The sequence below is a fragment of the Oncorhynchus mykiss genome, chromosome 28, assembly GCF_057628025.1.
Source record: "Oncorhynchus mykiss isolate SJ-2025 chromosome 28, ASM5762802v1, whole genome shotgun sequence".
In the NCBI taxonomy this organism is placed as follows: Eukaryota; Metazoa; Chordata; class Actinopteri; order Salmoniformes; family Salmonidae; genus Oncorhynchus; species Oncorhynchus mykiss.
In genome coordinates this window covers 42,292,846-42,314,198 of record NC_143049.1, presented here as the reverse complement: position 1 = coordinate 42,314,198, position 21,353 = coordinate 42,292,846, and the positions used below count along the sequence as shown (strand labels likewise).

Below are 21,353 nucleotides of genomic sequence, written 5' to 3'. Positions count from 1 at the left end.
ACTGGTTGGTGGGGTGGACTGATACTGTATACTGGTTGGCGGGGTGGACTGATACTGTATACTGGTTGGCGGGGTGGACTGATACTGCATACTGGTTGGCGGGGTGGACTGATACTGTATACTGGTTGGCGGGGTGGACTGATACTATATACTGGTTGGTGGGGTGGACTGATACTGTATACTGGTTGGTGGGGTGGACTGATACTGTATACTGGTTGGTGGGGTGGACTGATACTGTATACTGGTTGGTGGGGTGGACTGATCCTGTATACTGGTTGGTGGGGTGGACTGATACTGTATACTGGTTGGTGGGGTGGACTGATACTGTATACTGGTTGGTGGGGTGGACTGATACTGTATACTGGTTGGTGGGGTGGACTGATACTGTATACTGGTTGGTGGGGTGGTGGTGTGGACTGATATTGGTTGGTGGTGTGGACTGATACTGTATACTGGTTGGTGGGGTGGACTGATAATGTATACTGGTTGGTGGGGTGGACTGATACTGTATACTGGGTGGTGGTGTGGACTGATACTGTATACTGGTTGGTGGGGTGGACTGATACTGTATACTGGTTGGTGGGGTGGACTGATACTGTATACTGGTTGGTGGGGTGGACTGATACTGTATACTGGTTGGCGGGGTGGACTGATACTGTATACTGGTTGGTGGGGTGGACTGATACTGTATACTGGTTGGTGGGGTGGACTGATCCTGTATACTGGTTGGTGGGGTGGACTGATACTGTATACTGGTTGGTGGGGTGGACTGATACTGTATACTGGTTGGTGGGGTGGACTGATACTGTATACTGGTTGGTGGGGTGGACTGATACTGTATACTGGTTGGTGGGGTGGTGGTGTGGACTGATACTGGTTGGTGGTGTGGACTGATACTGTATACTGGTTGGTGGGGTGGACTGATAATGTATACTGGTTGGTGGGGTGGACTGATACTGTATACTGGTTGGTGGGGTGGACTGATACTGTATACTGGTTTGTGGGGTGGACTGATACTGTATAGTGGTTGGTGGGGTGGACTGATACTGTATACTGGTTGGTGGGGTGGACTGATACTGTATACTGGTTGGTGGGGTGGACTGATACTGTATACTGGTTGGTGGGGTGGACTGATCCTGTATACTGGTTGGTGGGGTGGACTGATACTGTATACTGGTTGGTGGGGTGGACTGATACTGTATACTGGTTGGTGGGGTGGACTGATACTGTATACTGGTTGGTGGGGTGGACTGATACTGTATACTGGTTGGTGGGGTGGACTGATACTGTATACTGGTTGGTGGTGTGGACTGATACTGTATACTGGTTGGTGGGGTGGTGGTGTGGACTGATACTGTATACTGGTTGGTGGGGTGGACTGATACTGTATACTGGTTGGTGGGGTGGACTGATACTGTATACTGGTTGGTGAGGTGGACTGATACTGTATACTGGTTGTTGGGGTGGTGGTGTGGACTGATACTGTATACTGGTTGGTGGGGTGGACTGATACTGTATACTGGTTGGTGGTGTGGACTGATACTGTGTACTGGTTGGTGGGATGGACTGATACTGTATACTGGTTGGTGGGGTGGACTGATACTGTATACTGGTTGGTGGGGTGGACTGATACTGTATACTGGTTGGTGGGGTGGACTGATACTGTATACTGGTTGGTGGTGTGGACTGATACTGTATACTGGTTGGTGGGGTGGACTGATACTGTATACTGGTTGGTGGGGTGGACTGATACTGTATACTGGTTGGTGGTGTGGACTGATACTGTATACTGGTTGGTGGGGTGGACTGATACTGTATACTGGTTGGTGGGGTGGACTGATACTGTATACTGGTTGGTGGTGTGGACTGATACTGTATACTGGTTGGTGGGGTGGACTGATACTGTATACTGGTTGGTGGGGTGGACTGATACTGTATACTGGTTGGTGGTGTGGACTGATACTGTATACTGGTTGGTGGGGTGGACTGATACTGTATACTGGTTGGTGGGGTGGACTGATACTGTATACTGGTTGGTGGGGTGGGCTTGATGTGTCATTTGACCATTTTATTTGCATTCCTCACATCTTAATCATTGTTAAGAGGTTTCTTCCCAATATGATGTTGTGTACTATAGTTAATACATATTATAAGAATCCTATAAACTGAAATGGCTAATTTCGGTTCAATCAATTAGCTTAAATACGACTTCCCTATAAAGTGCACTTCTTTTGTCCAGGCCGCATCCCTATTCTTTATATAGTGCACTACTTTCACCCATCGCTACAATTTCAGACACAGCCAGCCATAGCCCTGGTCTAAAGTAGTGCACTACATAGGGAATAGGGTGCCATTGAAGCCCCAGTGTTCCTCTACAGTGAGGCCAGAGTGCTGGCTGAGCCCTTCGGACGGTTGATAAGACGAAGGTTGGTGTGTATTCTCTCTGTTTCTTTTGAAAGTGGACACCTTCCAAACAGTGTAACATTTCAGCCAGGCCAAGGTGTGCCGGCCCGGCTAATCTGGCTCACTTTATCTGTTTGTAGTAGCGCTCGGCAGCTGTTTCCTTGAGTAACGATACAGTCAGAAGGAAGTACATAAGTATCTGGTTGAAATACAATTCATCAGTCGTCATTGTGTTGTTAGGTGTTCTGGAACTGTGTTACAGAATTTACATTATAGAATGTTTATGTTCTAGAATGTCTAGGTTCTAGAATATAACTAGTATTCATGATCACCACCTTGATGAGTGCTTCCCTCTTATCAGTCTGGCTTCATTTACATTCAAGCCACTTGACTTTGATAGGCCTACTTCATGCACTGTGTTCTGATTTGGTGGCAGGCCAAACTCACCTTTATTTCCTGGAAAGGAAGCAGGGAATCCATTGGTAGGCCACATTATAAACTGGAGGGTTTGAGCCCTGAATGCTGATTGGCTGACAGCCGTGGTATATCAGACCGTTTACCACGGGTATGACAAAACATATATTTTTACTGCTCTAACTATGTTGGTAACCAGTTTATAATGGCAATAAGGCACCTCGGGGGTTTGTGGTATATGACCAATATACCACGGCTAAGGGCTGTGTTCAGGCACTCCACAATGCGTCGTGCTTTTGAACAGTCCTTGGCTGTGGTATATTGGCCATATACCCCACCCCCTCGGGCATTATTGCTTAATTAGACCACATTAGGAAAGAAAGCAGGGGATCCATTGGTAGACCACATTAGGAAAGGGAGCAGGGGATCCATTGGTAGACCACATTAGGAAAGGGAGCATGGGATCCATTGGTAGACCACATTAGGAAAGGGAGCAGGGGATCCATTGGTAGACCACATTAGGAAAGGAAGCAGGGCATTGGTAGACCACATTAGGAAAGGGAGCAGGGGATCCATTGGTAGACCACATTAGGATACACAACACTGCTCGAGAGAGACTGCTGTGTGTCTAGCGTGCTGTGTTATAGCTTGCTGTGTGTGTTATAGCGTACCGTCCCTGTTATAGCGTACCGTCCCTGTTATAGCGTACCGTCCCTGTTATAGCGTACCGTCCCTGTTATAGCGTACCGTCCCTGTTATAGCGTACCGTCCCTGTTATAGCGTACCGCGTTTATAGTGTGTCAGTAGCAGTGTTCCCAGACGCCCTTAACTGCCTGTTCACAAATCGACCCGTCCACCCAGTGGAGTAAAAGTACGGAACCTTGAGCCTTGGCTTGTGTGAGCCGGAGCAGCTCATAGGAGCAGGAGCTTGTCTCCTGTTTCTGTAGTGAGACAGCTTGATGTACAGGACACCCCCTGGACAGGACACTAGTCTATATCCTGTTTCTGTAGTGAGACAGCTTGATGTACAGTACACCCCCTGGACAGGACACTAGTCTATATCCTGTTTCTGTAGTGAGACAGCTTGATGTACAGGACACCCCCTGGACAGGACACTAGTCTATATCCTGTTTCTGTAGTGAGACAGCTTGATGTACAGTACACCCCCTGGACAGGACACTAGTCTATATCCTGTAGTGAGACAGCTTGATGTACCAGTACACCCCCTGGACAGGACACTAGTCTATATCCTGTTTCTGTAGTGAGACAGCTTGATGTACAGTACACCCCCTGGACAGGAAACTAGTCTATCGCAGGGCCTTATCCTCAATCTATCTCCTTAATGTTGAGTGCCATTTTTACAGTCTTTGGTATGACTCAGCCGGGGATCGATCTCCCAACCTTCCAATCTCATAGACGGACACAAACTACACCATAATAGGCACTCCTGTAAATCGAAATGGGATTGGATAGGTTTAGGTAATATGGTAATTGCTTTACCTTGCCTTCTGATTGTTGGTTGGATTTTATTTGTCCTATTTCTTATCCAATCACTTTAGTTATAAAGAATGAGAGACAACCTGACTGGATATACAGTGGGGAGAACAAGCATTTGATACACTGCCGATTTTGCAGGTTTTCCTACTTACAAAGCATGTAGAGGTCTGTAATTTTTATCATAGGTACACTTCAACTGTGAGAGACGGAATCTGGAAAAAAAAATCCAGAAAATCACATTGTATGATTTTTAAGTAATTAATTTGCATTTTATTGCATGACATAAGTATTTGGTACATCAGAAAAGCAGAACTTAATATTTGGTACAGAAACCTTTGTTTGCAATTACAGAGATCATACGTTTCCTGTAATTCTTGACCAGGTTTGCACACACTGCAGCAGGGATTTTGGCCCACTCCTCCATACAGACCTTCTCCAGATCCTTCAGGTTTCAGGGCTGTCGCTGGGCAATACGGACCTTCAGCTCCCTCCAAAGATTTTCTATTGGGTTCTAGTCTGGAGACTGGCTAGGCCACTCCAGGACCTTGAGATGCTTCTTACGGAGCCACTCCTTAGTTGCCCTGGCTGTGTGTTTCGGGTCGTTGTCATGCTGGAAGACCCAGCCACGACCCATCTTCAATGCTCTTACTGAGGGAAGGAGGTTGTTGGCCAAGATCTCGCGATACATGGCCCCATCCATCCTCCCCTCAATACGGTGCAGTCGTCCTGTCCCCTTTGCAGAACCCAAAGAATGATGTTTCCACCTCCATGCTTCACGGTTGGGATGGTGTTCTTGGGGTTGTACTCATCCCTCATCCTCACCTCCGGCGAGTGGAGTTTAGACCAAAAAGCTCTATTTTTGTCTCATCAGACCACATGACCTTCTCCCATTCCTCCTCTGGATCATCCAGATGGTCATTGGCAAACTTCAGACGGGCCTGGACATGCTCTGGCTTGAGCAGGGGCACCTTGCGTGCGCTGCAGGATTTTAATCCATGACGGTGTAGTGTGTTACTAATGGTTTTCTTTGAGACTGTGGTCCCAGCTCTCTTCAGGTCATTGACCATGGTCCTGCCGTGTAGTTCTGGGCAGATCCCTCACCTTCCTCATGATCATTGATGCCCCACAAGGTGAGATCTTGCATGGAGTCCCAGGCCGAGGGTGATTGACCGTCATCTTGAACTTCTTCCATTTTCTAATAATTGCGCCAACAGTTGTTAGGTGACTGACATTTCTTAATTTGTTCATTTGAATATTTATAAGTAATAACCTTAATAATAATCATAATTAAGTGTAATGGCTTGTTTCCAATCGGTTTGTATTAAGAATCATATCCATGTACACAAATGTACTAACAATTGTTACCTCCTATTTTTTGACCCCCTTTGGGGGTTGGATAACCTGATCCTAGATCTGTCATTAGGAGAAACACGTAACCTTGAGCCACCAAAACACAGTGGGAAAGCCCCCACAGCTTACTCAGCCAGGACTTTGGCCCCTCAAGAAACAGCCTGCTTCTGAAATAGTGCACTACTTTTTTCCCCCTAGAGCTTTGTCTGTTGTTAGGGGCAACCGTGGGAAGCCCCCACAGCTTCCTCAATCCTCACGGAATGTCTCTGTGTAAAAAAAAATTTAAAAAGCAAGTGAATTTTGCTGCTTTTCTTAAGTGGGTTTTTAATCATTGACCATCAACACTTGACCGTCGCTACTGTCATGTTGCCGGTAGCAACAGTAGGCCATGATCAACAAAAGGTCTTGAAGCTGGCATGGACTATTTGCTGCTGTCATGATAGGCCACTCATCCTACATAAAGTACAGTGAGTTCTGTTGAGGATGTTTTAAAAATCTGTTGCTTTAATACTGTAGCTATATTTAGTTAACTAGAATCTGTAGTTGAAACATTAATTTTGACTTATTTATTATATATAACCATTAATTCTTGAAGAATGTAACTTTTCTAAATGCCTCATGAGTTTAGTTCAACTGTCACACTCTCATCAGAACCCAAAATAGAAGCTTGTTCTCCTCCAATGTTTGTAAACATTGTATATGTAAACAAACACTGGTTAAAACTATAATGTTGATTTCATGGATGGTCAGTCCTGTATAGTCTCATAACATGGTTATAACTATAATGTTGATATCATGGATGGTCAGTCCTGTATAGTCTCATAACATGGTTATAACTATAATGTTGATATCATGGATGGTCAGTCCTGTATAGTCTCATAACATGGTTATAACTATAATGTTGATATCATGGATGGTCAGTCCTGTATAGCCTCATAACATGGTTATAACTATAATGTTGATATCATGGATGGTCAGTCCTGTATAGCCTCATAACATGGTTATAACTATAATGTTGATTTCATGGATGGTCAGTCCTGTATAGTCTCATAACATGGTTATAACTATAATGTTGATATCATGGATGGTCAGTCCTGTATAGTCTCATAACATGGTTAAAACTATAATGTTGATATCATGGATGGTCAGTCCTGTATAGTCTCATAACATGGTTAAAACTATAATGTTGATTTCATGGATGGTCAGTCCTGTATAGTCTCATAACATGGTTAAAACTATAATGTTGATATCATGGATGGTCAGTCCTGTATAGCCTCATTACATGGTTATAACTATAATGTTGATATCATGGATGGTCAGTCCTGTATAGTCTCATAACATGGTTAAAACTATAATGTTGATATCATGGATGGTCAGTCCTGTATAGCCTCATAACATGGTTAAAACTATAATGTTGATATCATGGATGGTCAGTCCTGTATAGCCTCATAACATGGTTAAAACTATAATGTTGATATCATGGATGGTCAGTCCTGTATAGCCTCATAACATGGTTATAACTATAATGTTGATGGTCAGTCCTGTATAGCCTCATAACATGGTTATAACTATAATGTTGATATCATGGATGGTCAGTCCTGTATAGCCTCATAACATGGTTATAACTATAATGTTGATGGTCAGTCCTGTATAGCCTCATAACATGGTTATAACTATAATGTTGATATCATGGATGGTCAGTCCTGTATAGCCTCATAACATGGTTATAACTATAATGTTGATGGTCAGTCCTGTATAGCCTCATAACATGGTTATAACTATAATGTTGATATCATGGATGGTCCGTCCTGTATAGCCTCATAACATGGTTATAACTATAATGTTGATATCATGGATGGTCAGTCCTGTATAGCCTCATAACATGGTTATAACTATAATGTTGGTCAGTCCTGTATAGCCTCATAACATGGTTATAACTATAATGTTGATATCATGGATATGTCAGGCCTTGCGTCCATTTCTCTATCTATTAACCTGAGACTGGGTACATTTCTCCAGGCCCTTCCCTCAGCTTTTTACCAAAACAGAGGCGGGTTGACCCTTTGTTATTGTTTCAGAGGAGAACGAACCGTTTATATCACTTTCGGTTTGGACGTGGCTCTTCACTGAACACTCATTAGGCCTGCACGGACCGTACCAGGAAGTCACTGTACTTTCTGTTTGCTTCCTCCTTATCGTTGGCTCCATCTTCTATTTTTACCAATAAAGAATAGCTCGTAGGCTACATTACCACGGTATCTCCCCAAACAAACTCTACGTATGACTGTGAACGCTTTTGTCTAGTCAAGTTTTCTTTGCTCAATGGCGCCCATTGAAAAGGGCTGGGCTGCAGCAGTAGCACCACCACCGTCTGTAATGCCTGCTCTGCCGATCATAGCCACTAGGTGGTGCTAAGGAGCTACTCACTGTGTTTACCTTGCCCTTTGTGGCAGGGAGACGGGGTTAAAATACCAACACCAGTTTACGGATTGATTGAATTGGGCCAGTCTGGGTTTATATACAGTAGAGCCAAGCGAGGCACCAACACTCATCTCCCTTTTACAAAAAACATGAGCATTTTGTTTTCATAACGCCTATTATAAAAACGTAGTCATAACAATAATAACTATCAGATGGTTCAAATATCCATGGACACAGTCAGGGTTGTCTCTATTTACCACAGCCACAAAGATCAAGAGGAGTTGTGGACACTGACAGGGTTGTCACTATTTACCACAGCCACAAAGATCAAGAGGAATTGTGGACACTGACAGGGTTGTCTCTATTTACCACAGCCACAAAGATCAAGAGGAGTTGTGGACACTGACAGGGTTGTCACTATTTACCACAGCCACAAAGATCAAGAGGAGTTGTGGACACTGACAGGGTTGTCACTACTTACCACAGCCACAAAGATCAAGAGGAGTTGTGGACACTGACAGGGTTGTCACTACTTACCACAGCCACAAAGATCAAGAGGAGTCGTGGACACTGACAGGGTTGTCACTACTTACCACAGCCACAAAGATCAAGCGGAGTTGTGGACACTGACAGGGCTGTCACTACTTACCACAGCCACAAAGATAAAGCGGAGTCGTGGACACTGACAGGGTTGTCACTACTTACCACAGCCACAAAGATCAAGCGGAGTTGTGGACACTGACAGGGCTGTCACTACTTACCACAGCCACAAAGATAAAGCGGAGTCGTGGACACTGACCAGTGTGGTCTGTTCTCATTGACGTCAGTGAGTGCTTTCATGGTTTAAAATCTGAACAGGCATTTAGAAAATATAATGAATAACATACATTTTGAATTTTATATGAACATACTCTATATATAAATATAGAATAGGTCAATACTTGAATGAATTGAATTAATCTGTGAAAATGGATATATATTTAGCCGTTTTTACGCCAACAGTTGTTGTGCTTCACAGTTACCCAGCCTCCAAAACCAGCGGTGTTGTCGGGAACATAGGGGAACCTGAGGAAGAAACCTTGAGGGGAAACGGACTCAGGGGCACTATTTGAAACAGTGGCATATTGGTATTTATTTAACTAGGCAAGTCAGTTAAGAACAAATTCTTATTTACAATGACGGTCTACCCCGGCCAAACCCTAACCCCACCCCACCCTGCCAAACCCGGACGACTCCGCCCAGATGTAGTAAGTAGAGGTCGACCGATTATGATTTTTCAATACCGATTATTGGAGGACCAAAAAAAGCCGATATCGATTAATCGGCCGATTTTTAAAAAAACATATTTTTTTATTATTATTTTTAATTTATTTTATTTTATTTGTAATAATAACAATTACAATAATACTGAATGAACACTTATTTTAACTTAATATAATACATCAATAAAAATCTATTTAGCCTCAAATAAATAATGAAACATGTTCAATTTGGTTTAAATAATGCAAAAACAAAGTGTTGGAGAAGAAAGTAAAAGTGCAATATGTGCCATGTAAGAAAGCTAACGTTTCAGTTCCTTTCTCAGAACATGAGAACATATGAAAGCTGGTGGTTCCTTTTAACATGAGTCTTCAATATTCCCAGGTAAGAAGTTTTAGGTTGTAGTTATTATAAGACTATTTCCCTCTATACCATTTGTATTTCATATACCTGTAGTAATGGTGGTGGCGGATGTAGTAATGGTGGTGGCGGATGTAGTAATGCTGGTGGTGGCGGATGTAGTAATGGGGGTGGTGGCGGATGTAGTAATGGGGGTGGTGGCGGATGTAGTAATGGGGGTGGTGGTGGCGGATGTAGTGGTGGTGGTGGCGGATGTAGTAATGGGGGTGGTGGCGGATGTAGTAGTGGTGGTGGCGGATGTAGTAATGGGGGTGGTGGCGGATGTAGTGGTGGTGGTGGTGGGGGATGTGGTGGTGGCGGTGGGGGATGTGGTGGTGGCGGATGTAGTAGCGGTGTTGGGGGATGTAGTGGTGGTGGTGGTGGTGGCGGATGTAGTGGTGGTGGGGGTGGTGGCGGATGTAGTAATGGGGGTGGTGGTGGCGGATGTAGTAATGGGGGTGGTGGTGGCGGCGGATGTAGTAATGGGGGTGGTGGTGGCGGCGGATGTAGTAATGGGGGGGTGGTGGTGGCGGATGCAGTAATGGGGGTGGTGGTGGCGGCGGATGTAGTAATGGGGGTGGTGGCGGATGTAGTAGCGGTGGCGGCGGATGTAGTAATGGGGGTGGTGGCGGATGTAGTAATGGGGGTGGTGGTGGCGGATGTAGTAATGGGGGTGGTGGTGGCGGATGTAGTAATGGGGGTGGCGGCGGATGTAGTAATGGGGGTGGTGGCGGATGTAGTAATGGAGGTGGTGGCGGATGTAGTAATGGAGGTGGTGGCGGATGTAGTAATGGAGGTGGTGGCGAATGTAGTAGTGTAGGTGGTGGCGGATGTTGTAGTGGTGGCGGATGTAGTAATGGGGGTGGTGGCGGATGTAGTAATGGGGGTGGCGGCGGATGTAGTAATGGGGGTGGTGGTGGCGGATGTAGTAATGGGGGTGGTGGTGGCGGATGTAGTAATGGGGGTGGCGGCGGATGTAGTAATGGGGGTGGTGGCGGATGTAGTAATGGAGGTGGTGGCGGATGTAGTAATGGGGGTGGTGGTGGCGGATGTAGTAATGGAGGTGGTGGCGGATGTAGTAATGGAGGTGGTGGCGAATGTAGTAGTGTAGGTGGTGGCGGATGTTGTAGTGGTGGCGGATGTAGTAATGGGGGTGGTGGCGGATGTAGTAATGGGGGTGGTGGCGAATGTAGTAGTGTAGGTGGTGGCGGATGTAGTAGTGGTGGTGGCAGATGTAGTAGTGTAGGTGGTGGCGGATGTTGTAGTGGGGGTGGTGGCGGATGTAGTAATGGGGGTGGTGGCGGATGTAGTAATGGGGGTGGTGGCGGATGTAGTAATGGGGGTGGTGGCGGATGTAGTAGTGGTGGTGGCGGATGTAGTAGTGGTGGTGGCGGATGTAGTAGTGGTGGTGGCGGATGTAGTAGTGGTGGTGGCGGATGTAGTAGTGTAGGTGGTGGCGGATGTAGTAGTGTAGGTGGTGGCGGATGTAGTAGTGGTGGTGGCGGATGTAGTAGTGGTGGTGGCGGATGTAGTAATGGTGGTGGCGGATGTAGTGGTAGTAGTAGTAGTGGTGTCAGATATAGTAGTGGTGGATGTAGTGGTGGTGGATGTAGTAGTGGTGGATGTAGTAGTGGTGGATGTAGTAGTGGTGGATGTAGTAATAGTAGTGGTGGATGATGTAGTAATAGTGGTGGTGGATGTAGTAGTGGTGGATGTACTAATAGTAGTGGTGGATGTAGTAATAGTAGTGGTGGATGTAGTAGTGGTGGAGGATGTAGTAATAGTGGTGGTGGATGTAGTAATGGTAGTGGTGGATGTAGTAATAGTAGTGGTGGATGTAGTAATAGTAGTGGTGGATGTAGTCGTGGTGGAGGATGTAGTAATAGTGGTGGAGGATGTAGTAATAGTGGTGGTGGATGTAGTAGTGGTGGATGTAGTAGTGGTGGATATCGTGGATGTAGTAGTGGTGGTGGATGTAGTAATATTGTTGGATGTAGTAGTGGTGGATATTGTGGATGTAGTAGTGGTGGAGGATGTAGTAGTAGTGGTGGAGGATGTAGTAGTGGTGGTGGTGGAGGATGTAGTAGTAGTGGTGGAGGATGTAGTAGTGGTGGTGGTGGAGGATGTAGTAGTGGTGGAAGATGTAGTAATAGTGGTGGATGTAGTAATAGTGGTGGATGTAGTAATAGTGGTGGAGGATGTAGTAATAGTGGTGGAGGATGTAGTAATAGTAGTGGTGGATGTAGTAGTGGTGGAGGATGTAGTAATAGTGGTGGAGGATGTAGTAATAGTAGTGGTGGATGTAGTAGTGGTGGATGTAGTAGTAGTGGTGGATGTAGTAATAGTGGTGGAGGATGTAGTAATAGTGGTGGAGGATGTAGTAGTGGTGGTGGTGGAGGATGTAGTAGTGGTGGAGGATGTAGTAATAGTGGTGGATGTAGTAATAGTGGTGGATGTAGTAGATGTAGTAGTGGATGTAGTAATAGTAGTGGATGTAGTAGTGGTGGATGTAGTAATAGTAGTGGATGTAGTAGTGGTGGATGTAGTAATAGTAGTGGATGTAGTAGTGGTGGTGGATGTAGTAGATGTAGTAGTGGATGTAGTAATAGTAGTGGTGGTGGATGTAGTAGATGTAGTAGTGGATGTAGTAATAGTGGTGGATGTAAGCAGAGGTTTTTAGTATTCTATTGGATTATATTCTGTCTGGCAGTCGGATATTTGCTATTATCCAGTGCTACAGTAGAAATGACATATCGTGAACGTTTTCTTTATTTTGAGATACAATACAAACATCTTAAAATAGAAACCTACTAAAACAAACATACACCATCTATCAGACCGTCCGACGCAGCCATTTAAACAGGCCGGACAGGAAAGGTCTTTGAACATGCGCAGTAGCCTAGTTACTGTGTACATACCCCGGGCCTCGAGGACAGCGGCTGAACTGTCAGTTGCGCGTCGGTGTGGAGAGTTACCGCGGTGCCGTGAACCCCTTTCCCACGGGTGATCGCGAATGCTTTTTTATTTATTTTTTTAAGCAGAGGGGCTCTGTTGCACACGCGGTCAATATAAATAGTAAACCACCGAGAATGTGACGACAGCAGGAGTGGACTACCGAGGAAGACTACCGAGGCAGCAGACTGAGCCGTGAATGCAAATGGGAGTAGTGATCGGAGTTGGCAGCAGAAGGGCTAGAAATGATCTATTTTTTTGCTGCGTTTAGTTTGGGTTTTACTTTTGTTTTGGGGATTTCAGACCGTCTATTTGTATAGTTGTAACTTTGGACTTTTTTTTATTTAATATTGTTTTAGGGGATCGGTTTAGGCCTTTAGTGTAAGTGACTGATAAGCTGTGTGTAGGCCTGTGTTACCGTGTGATATTACTTGCGATTGACAAGCTACACCCGACATCAGGACAACCCCAACGCACTCGATCCAGCCGACTCTCGGTGGATAGAAAGACCCAAACTTCCTGCCCAGCTTGTCTGGTGCAAACGGAAAATCTCTCTTCGTTTTTTTAGGGCTGATTAAACCAGCCGCGGGGAAGGTCTTGGGTGACACATGTGATTGTAATGACCCTCCTACCCTTCTCACAGAAATGATACAATGATATGTGAGCGGATTGTAGGTGTGTGTGAGCCAGCTGCAGTGTTACATTGTGGCAGAGGAAGGTTTCTCTGTGGCTCGGTGCACGGCTACTTCCTGGTACAACAGAGAGAGGCAGTGCTGAGTTAAAAACACCAAATAGACACATACTGAGAAGAGGGAAGGAACGAGAGAAACACTTGGCCTGTTTCCAGAAATCTAAACCTTCGTTATCTTGTGTATTTCTCTGTTATTTCAACGATTCGAGTGATTTTGAAGGGGCGAATCAAGAATTAGTTTTGGATGCCGAAGGAAGGTCCCGTTGGTTGCGGGTAAAAAGGAATCGTAACGGGGAGGAAGGAACATAGCCCTCCCAACGGCGGACAAGCGTCGCACAGATTTTCTTTCACACCATTGTTTTTTTTTTTTATACATTTATTATTATAACATCTTCGTGTATTTAATATTTTTGAGAGACGAGGTTAGTTAACGGAAGATATGGGTTGTTTGGGCAACAGCAAGACTGAAGATCAACGCATCGACGAAAAGGCACAACGAGAGGCGAATAAAAAAATAGAAAAACAGTTACAAAAAGAACGACAAGCATATAAAGCGACGCACCGGCTGTTATTATTGGGTAAGGTTATATAAACGACTTGGCCCGAACACGGTGCGATCTAAAATATCCTTCATTAAATTACCCCATTACGTATTTGAAAGCCCTCGCTATATGTCATGGTGTATTGATGGAAGCGAAGCCTAGAAATTTGCTTCGTTTTGACAACATTCTAATTCATTTTGACCCCTTCTGATCGTTCGGTTATCAGCAACATATTGTAACATTCAGGCCTCTTTGCTTCATTCCCGTAGGTGCTGGAGAGTCCGGGAAAAGTACTATTGTGAAGCAGATGAGGATTCTACACGTCAATGGTTTTAACGCAGAGTGAGTACATGTTATCCACTGTTGTTACAGGCCCTACTGCATCTCCATTTGACATATAGGCCCAGATATATATATATATATATATATATATATATATATATATATATATATATATATATATATATATACACCCATTTCATAACATATTTGGTTATACTCATGGTCTCCCTGCCTTTGGGTGAGACTGTCAAGATGATAATAGGCCTGTAGAGAACTGAATGGATTTTCCTCGGGCACTGCAGAGCCTAGGCCTCCTCTATCAGTGGCCAACACTCAAATGTACTGTACAGTCAGGCGACTACCACTATCACTGATCGCTCTCTCTCTGCTTACAGCAGACACCGATATAGGCTTCAGCATATGAGACATGAGATCTCCCTGACTGCCTGTTATTACAGCAGTCACATTGTTCACTGTTATGAAGTTATGTATGTCATAACTATGTTGACTATTATTGGGGAGAGGCCCGTGTCTATGGATAATGTGTTTAGCTGTAATGCCTCCTGTGCCTGTGATAGTGGCCTATGTCTGTCTGAGTTGCATACCCCTACCAGTACAACCGTAGGACCGATCTTACTGCCTGTCTGAGTTACATAGGACTACAGTTGTACTGGTAGAGATATCTTACTGTCTGAGTTACATAGGACTACTGTTGTACTGGTAGAGATATCTTACTGCCTGTTTGAATTACATAGGACTACTGTTGTACTTGTAGAGATATCTTACTGTCTGAGTTACATAGGACTACTGTTGTACTGGTAGAGATATCTTACTGCCTGTCTGAATTACATAGGACTACAGTTATACTGGTAGAGATATCTTACTGCCTGTCTGGCCTGAACACATACCGACTCTAGTGTGTTAACATCAGGTCCTAGAACTGCAGTTGAACCACACTAGCTTCAACCCTGTTATCTTTAGCTTCTTAGACGAGCGCTATTGTGATGTTGTTGTTATCTCGTTGGTTACCGTCTCCTCACGCCTGTGTTCTGTCCTCCTTTTGACAGAGAAAAGAAACAGAAAATACAAGATATTCGGAAAAACGTGAAGGACGCGATAGTGGTGAGTAGGATAGTATTAATCTGTGTCTTTCCCGTTTCAAAAAAATATATAAACTAGTGTATTACTCTGTCTGCACTATAATGTAAATGGTACCCCTTTCCCTATACTGTATAGTGCCGTACTTTAGATCAGGGCCCTGTTCTCTATACTCTATAGTGCAGTACTTTATATCAGGGCCCTGTTCTCTATACTGTTTCGTGCAGTACTTTATATCATGGCCCTGTTCTCTATACTGTATAGTGCAGTACTTTATATCAGGGCCCTGTTCTCTATACTGTATAGTGCAGTACTTTATATCTGGGCCCTGTTCTCTATACTGTATAACGCAGTACTTTATATCAGGGCCCTGTTCTCTATACTGTATAACGCAGTACTTTATATCAGGGCCCTGTTCTCTATACTGACAGCCTAGACGGTAGCCCAGGGCCCTACATAGGGAGTAGGGTGCCATCTGAGATGACAACCTAGACAGTAGCCCAGGGCCCTACATAGGGAGTAGGATGACAGCCTAGACAGTAGCCCAGGGCCCTACATAGGGAGTCGGGTGCCATCTGAGATGACAGCCTAGACAGTAGCCCAGGGCCCTACATAGGGAGTAGGGTGCCATCTGAGATGACAGCCTAGACAGTAGCCCAGGGCCCTACATGGGGAATAGGGTGCCATCTGAGATGACAGCCTAGACAGTAGCCCAGGGCCCTACATAGGGAGTAGGGTGCCATCTGAGATGACAGCCTAGACAGTAGCCCAGGGCCCTACATAGGGAGTAGGATGCCATCTGAGATGACAGTAGCCCAGGGCCCTACATAGGGAGTAGGGTGCCATCTGAGATGACAGTAGCCCAGGGCCCTACATAGGGAGTAGGGTGCCATCTGAGATGACAGTAGCCCAGGGCCCTACATAGGGAGTAGGGTGCCATCTGAGATGACAGTAGCCCAGGGCCCTACATAGGGAGTAGGGTGCCATCTGAGATGACAGTAGCCCAGGGCCCTACATAGGGAGTAGGGTGCCATCTGAGATGACAGTAGCCCAGGGCCCTACATAGGGAGTAGGGTGCCATCTGAGATGACAGTAGCCCAGGGCCCTACATAGGGAGTAGGGTGCCATCTGAGATGACAGTAGCCCAGGACCTACATAGGGAGTAGGGTGCCATCTGAGATGACAGTAGCCCAGGGCCCTACATAGGGAGTAGGGTGCCATCTGAGATGACAGTAGCCCAGGGCCCTACATAGGGAGTAGGGTGCCATCTGAGATGACAGTAGCCCAGGGCCCTACATAGGGAGTAGGGTGCCATCTGAGATGACAGTAGCCCAGGGCCCTACATAGGGAGTAGGGTGCCATCTGAGATGACAGTAGCCCAGGGCCCTACATAGGGAGTAGGGTGCCATCTGAGATGACAGTAGCCCAGGGCCCTACATAGGGAGTAGGGTGCCATCTGAGATGACAGTAGCCCAGGGCCCTACATAGGGAGTAGGGTGCCATCTGAGATGACAGTAGCCCAGGGCCCTACATAGGGAGTAGGGTGCCATCTGAGATGACAGTAGCCCAGGGCCCTACATAGGGAGTAGGGTGCCATCTGAGATGACAGTAGCCCAGGGCCCTACATAGGGAGTAGGGTGCCATCTGAGATGACAGTAGCCCAGGGCCCTACATAGGGAGTAGGGTGCCATCTGAGATGACAGATTGTGTTCGATTGGACATACCATTCCTATTTTCCTGATTTTGTTTTTAAAATGTATTTATCCTGTATTCATCCGTCTCACCGCCGGCCTGCGTCTCCTCTTTCTAGACGATAGTGTCAGCCATGAGCACCTTGATACCTCCGGTCTCTCTCGCCAACCCCGAAGACCAGTTCAGAATCGAATACATCAAAAGCATAGCTCCTCTCTCGGACTTTGACTACACACAGGTAAGATGGCTGTTTTAGGTTTTCATTCAGGTGTGTGTGTGTGTGAGAGAGAGCGCTTGGTGTGGTCACCGACAGTGGATTGATTTGAGATTTGTGTATGATATCTGTCAGATATATCATGTAGCTGTTGTAATAATGGATGCTGTTTTGTTCAACTTTGCATTTTATGTTTTTAGTTCCTCTTTTTCATTCCTCTGAGTTCCCGATGCAGACCGCCCCCCCCACCCCACCCCCCTCTCCCGGCTGCCAGTTTAGACCAGCGCCCTATTCCCTATATAGTGCACTACTTTAGACCAGAGCTCTATGCCACCTTATTCCCTATATAGTACACTACTATAGACCAGGGCCCTATTCCCTATATAGTGCACTACTTTAGACCAGAGCCCTATTCCCTATATAGTGCACTACTTTAGACCAGAGCTCTATGCCACCCTATTCCCTATATAGTGAACTACTTTAGACCAGAGCCCTATTCCCTATATAGTACACTACTATAGACCAGAGCCCTATTCCCTATATAGTACACTACTATAGACCAGAGCCCTATTCCCTATATAGTACACTACTTTAGACCAGAGCTCTATGCCACCCTATTCCCTATATAGTGAACTACTTTAGACCAGAGCCCTATTCCCTATATAGTGCACTACTTTAGACCAGAGCTCTATGCCACCCTATTCCCTATATAGTGCACTACTTTAGACCAGAACCCTATTCCCTATATAGTGAACTACTTTAGACCAGAGCCCTATTCCCTATATAGTGCACTACTTTAGACCAGAGCCCTATTCCCTATATAGTACACTACTTTAGACCAGAGCCCTATTCCCTATATAGTACACTACTTTAGACCAGAGCCCTATTCCCTATATAGTGCACTACTATAGAACAGGGCCCGAGGACCTTGGTCAAAAGTAGTGCATCATATAGTGAATAAGGTGCCATTGGGGACGCCCTCTCAGTATTCAGATTGGGCCATATTATCCATCTGGGAACATGGATGGGATTCAGTCTCCCAAATGGCATCCTATTCCCTACATAGTTTTTTAGGGCGCAGCAGTCTAAGACACTGCATCTCAGTGCTAGAGGTGCCACTACAGACCGTGGTTCGATTCCAGGCTGTATCACAACCGGCTGTGATTGGGAGTCACATAGGGCGGCGCACAATTGGCCCAGCGTCGTCCGAATTTGGCCGGTGGAGGTCGTCATTGTAAATAAGAATTTGTTCTTTAACCTGACTTGCCTCGTTTAAATAAAAAATGCTTTTGGACAGAAAAGTAGTTCTCTAGATATAGGGTGGCATTATGGGACACAGTCTTCTGCTTGGTGTTGATCAGGGCCCCTGATAAAGTCCGGTCACATGACAGGCCAAATGGGAATACACACTGTGTTTTTCATCGTTCTGGAAATCATCATCCTTTGAAAGTTTGTGTGTATATTTATATTATTATTTATATTATTATTATTATTATTATTTATATATATTTTATTATTATTTATATATTTATATATATTTTATTATTATTATTTATATATATTTATATTGTTATTTATTTTATATTTATTTATATATATATATATTTATACTTATATATATATATATATTTTTTTTTTATTTTTATTTATATTTATTTATTTATTTATATTTATATTTATATATATATATATATATATATATATATATATATATATATATATATATATATATATATATATATATATATATATATATATATATATATATATATATATATATATATATATACATACACATACACACACACAAAAGGTTCTCAGTTGATTCTTGTCAGGGTAACCGAACGGTTAGGCCTGATTTTTCTTATGCATCCTGTTTGTGATGATGATCATTTTGCTGCAGGCCTTTAGTTATGATCTAGTAGTTACTTGAACTTGCTTTCATCGTGATTCCTAGAGATCGTCCCAGACAAGTTCAGATTGGATTTATTAGGTTGACACTGTTCTTGTTTACTGGATGTCCTTCTAATCTCACCCGTTGTAATCCACAACTTTCTTGAGATGTTTTCTCCCTCTTTTTTTTAAAGAATGGTGATGACAGCATGAGGCTTACTAGCTATACACTGACAGGATTAGTGTCTGTCTGCATGGTAATGGAGCCTGTCTGTCTGCATGGTAACGGGGCCTGTCTGTCTGCATGGTAACGGGGCCTGTCTAAAATTTCAATACAAATGTGATTTCATTGTGCAACCCTAGTGGGTACTACAGGTCTAAGTTGTTGTGGTGGGGTGGCACTGGGAGGACCAGTGTTGTGGTGGGGTGGCACTGGGAGGATCAGTGTTGTGGTGGGGTGGCACTGGGAGGACCAGTGTTGTGGTGGGGTGGCACTGGGAGGACCAGTGTTGTGGTGGGGTGGCACTGGGAGGACCAGTGTTGTGGTGGGGTGGCACTGGGAGGACCAGTGTTGTGGTGGGGTGGCACTGGGAGGACCAGTGTTGTGGTGGGGTGGCACTGGGAGGACCAGTGTTGGGGTGGGGTGGCACTGGGAGGATCAGGGGGGGGTGGGGTGGGGTGGCACTGGGAGGACCAGTGTTGTGGTGGGGTGGGGTGGCACTGGGAGGATCAGTGTTGTGGTGGGGTGGCACTGGGAGGACCAGTGTTGTGGTGGGGTGGCACTGGGAGGATCAGTTTTGTGGTGGGGTGGCACTGGGAGGACCAGTGTTGTGGTGGGGTGGCACTGGGAGGACCAGTGTTGTGGTGGGGTGGCACTGGGAGGATCAGTGTTGGGGTGGCACTGGGAGGACCAGTGTTGGGGTGGGGTGGCACTGGGAGGACCAGTGTTGTGGTGGGGTGGCACTGGGAGGATCAGTTTTGTGGTGGGGTGGCACTGGGAGGACCAGTGTTGTGGTGGGGTGGCACTGGGAGGATCAGTGTTGGGGTGGCACTGGGAGGACCAGTGTTGGGGTGGCACTGGGAGGATCAGTGTTGGGGTGGCACTGGGAGGATCAGTGTTGGGGTGGCACTGGGAGGACCAGTGTTGGGGTGGGGTGGCACTGGGAGGATCAGTGTTGTGGTGGGGTGGCACTGGGAGGATCAGTGTTGTGGTGGGGTGGCACTGGGAGGACCAGTGTTGGGGTGGGGTGGCACTGGGAGGATCAGTGTTGGGGTGGGGTGGCACTGGGAGGACCAGTGTTGTGGTGGGGTGGCACTGGGAGGACCAGTGTTGGGGTGGCACTGGGAGGATCAGTGTTGTGGTGGGGTGGCACTGGGAGGACCAGTATTGTGGTGGGGTGGCACTGGGAGGATCAGTTTTGTGGTGGGGTGGCACTGGGAGGACCAGTGTTGTGGTGGGGTGGCACTGGGAGGATCAGTTTTGTGGTGGGGTGGCACTGGGAGGATCAGTGTTGTGGTGGGGTGGCACTGGGAGGACCAGTGTTGGGGTGGGGTGGCACTGGGAGGACCAGTGTTGGGGTGGCACTGGGAGGATCAGTGTTGTGGTGGGGTGGCACTGGGAGGACCAGTGTTGTGGTGGGGTGGCACTGGGAGGATCAGTTTTGTGGTGGGGTGGCACTGGGAGGATCAGTGTTGTGGTGGGGTGGCACTGGGAGGACCAGTGTTGGGGTGGGGTGGCACTGGGAGGATCAGTGTTGTGGTGGGGTGGCACTGGGAGGACCAGTGTTGGGGTGGCACTGGGAGGATCAGTGTTGTGGTGGGGTGGCACTGGGAGGACCAGTATTGTGGTGGGGTGGCACTGGGAGGATCAGTTTTGTGGTGGGGTGGCACTGGGAGGATCAGTGTTGTGGTGGGGTGGCACTGGGAGGACCAGTGTTGTGGTGGGGTGGCACTGGGAGGATCAGTGTTGTGGTGGGGTGGGGTGGCACTGGGAGGATCAGTGTTGGGGTGGGGTGGCACTGGGAGGATCAGTGTTGTGGTGGGGTGGCACTGGGAGGACCAGTGTTGTGGTGGGGTGGCACTGGGAGGACCAGTGTTGTGGTGGGGTGGCACTGGGAGGACCAGTGTTGTGGTGGGGTGGCACTGGGAGGACCAGTGTTGTGGTGGGGTGGGGTGGCACTGGGAGGATCAGTGTTGGGGTGGGGTGGCACTGGGAGGACCAGTGTTGTGGTGGGGTGGCACTGGG

At 46.3% G+C, this 21,353-nt stretch overlaps 1 protein-coding gene across 3 annotated transcripts in view; it reads left to right on the top strand.

Moving 5' to 3' along the window:
* LOC110508251 (guanine nucleotide-binding protein G(olf) subunit alpha) overlaps positions 1 to 21,353 on the top strand; it is a 136,322-nt gene that overhangs the window by 12,061 nt on the left and 102,908 nt on the right. For 2 of the 3 annotated variants that reach the window (XM_036966055.2, XM_090226014.1), the window contains exons 2-4: positions 14,199 to 14,271; positions 15,279 to 15,333; positions 17,120 to 17,239. In XM_036966055.2, the coding sequence (XP_036821950.1) occupies positions 14,199 to 14,271; positions 15,279 to 15,333; positions 17,120 to 17,239 (248 nt within the window). Of the gene's footprint in view, positions 1 to 12,627; positions 13,966 to 14,198; positions 14,272 to 15,278; positions 15,334 to 17,119; positions 17,240 to 21,353 lie in introns of those variants that run through there. The other variant, XM_036966056.2, reaches the window with a different exon arrangement.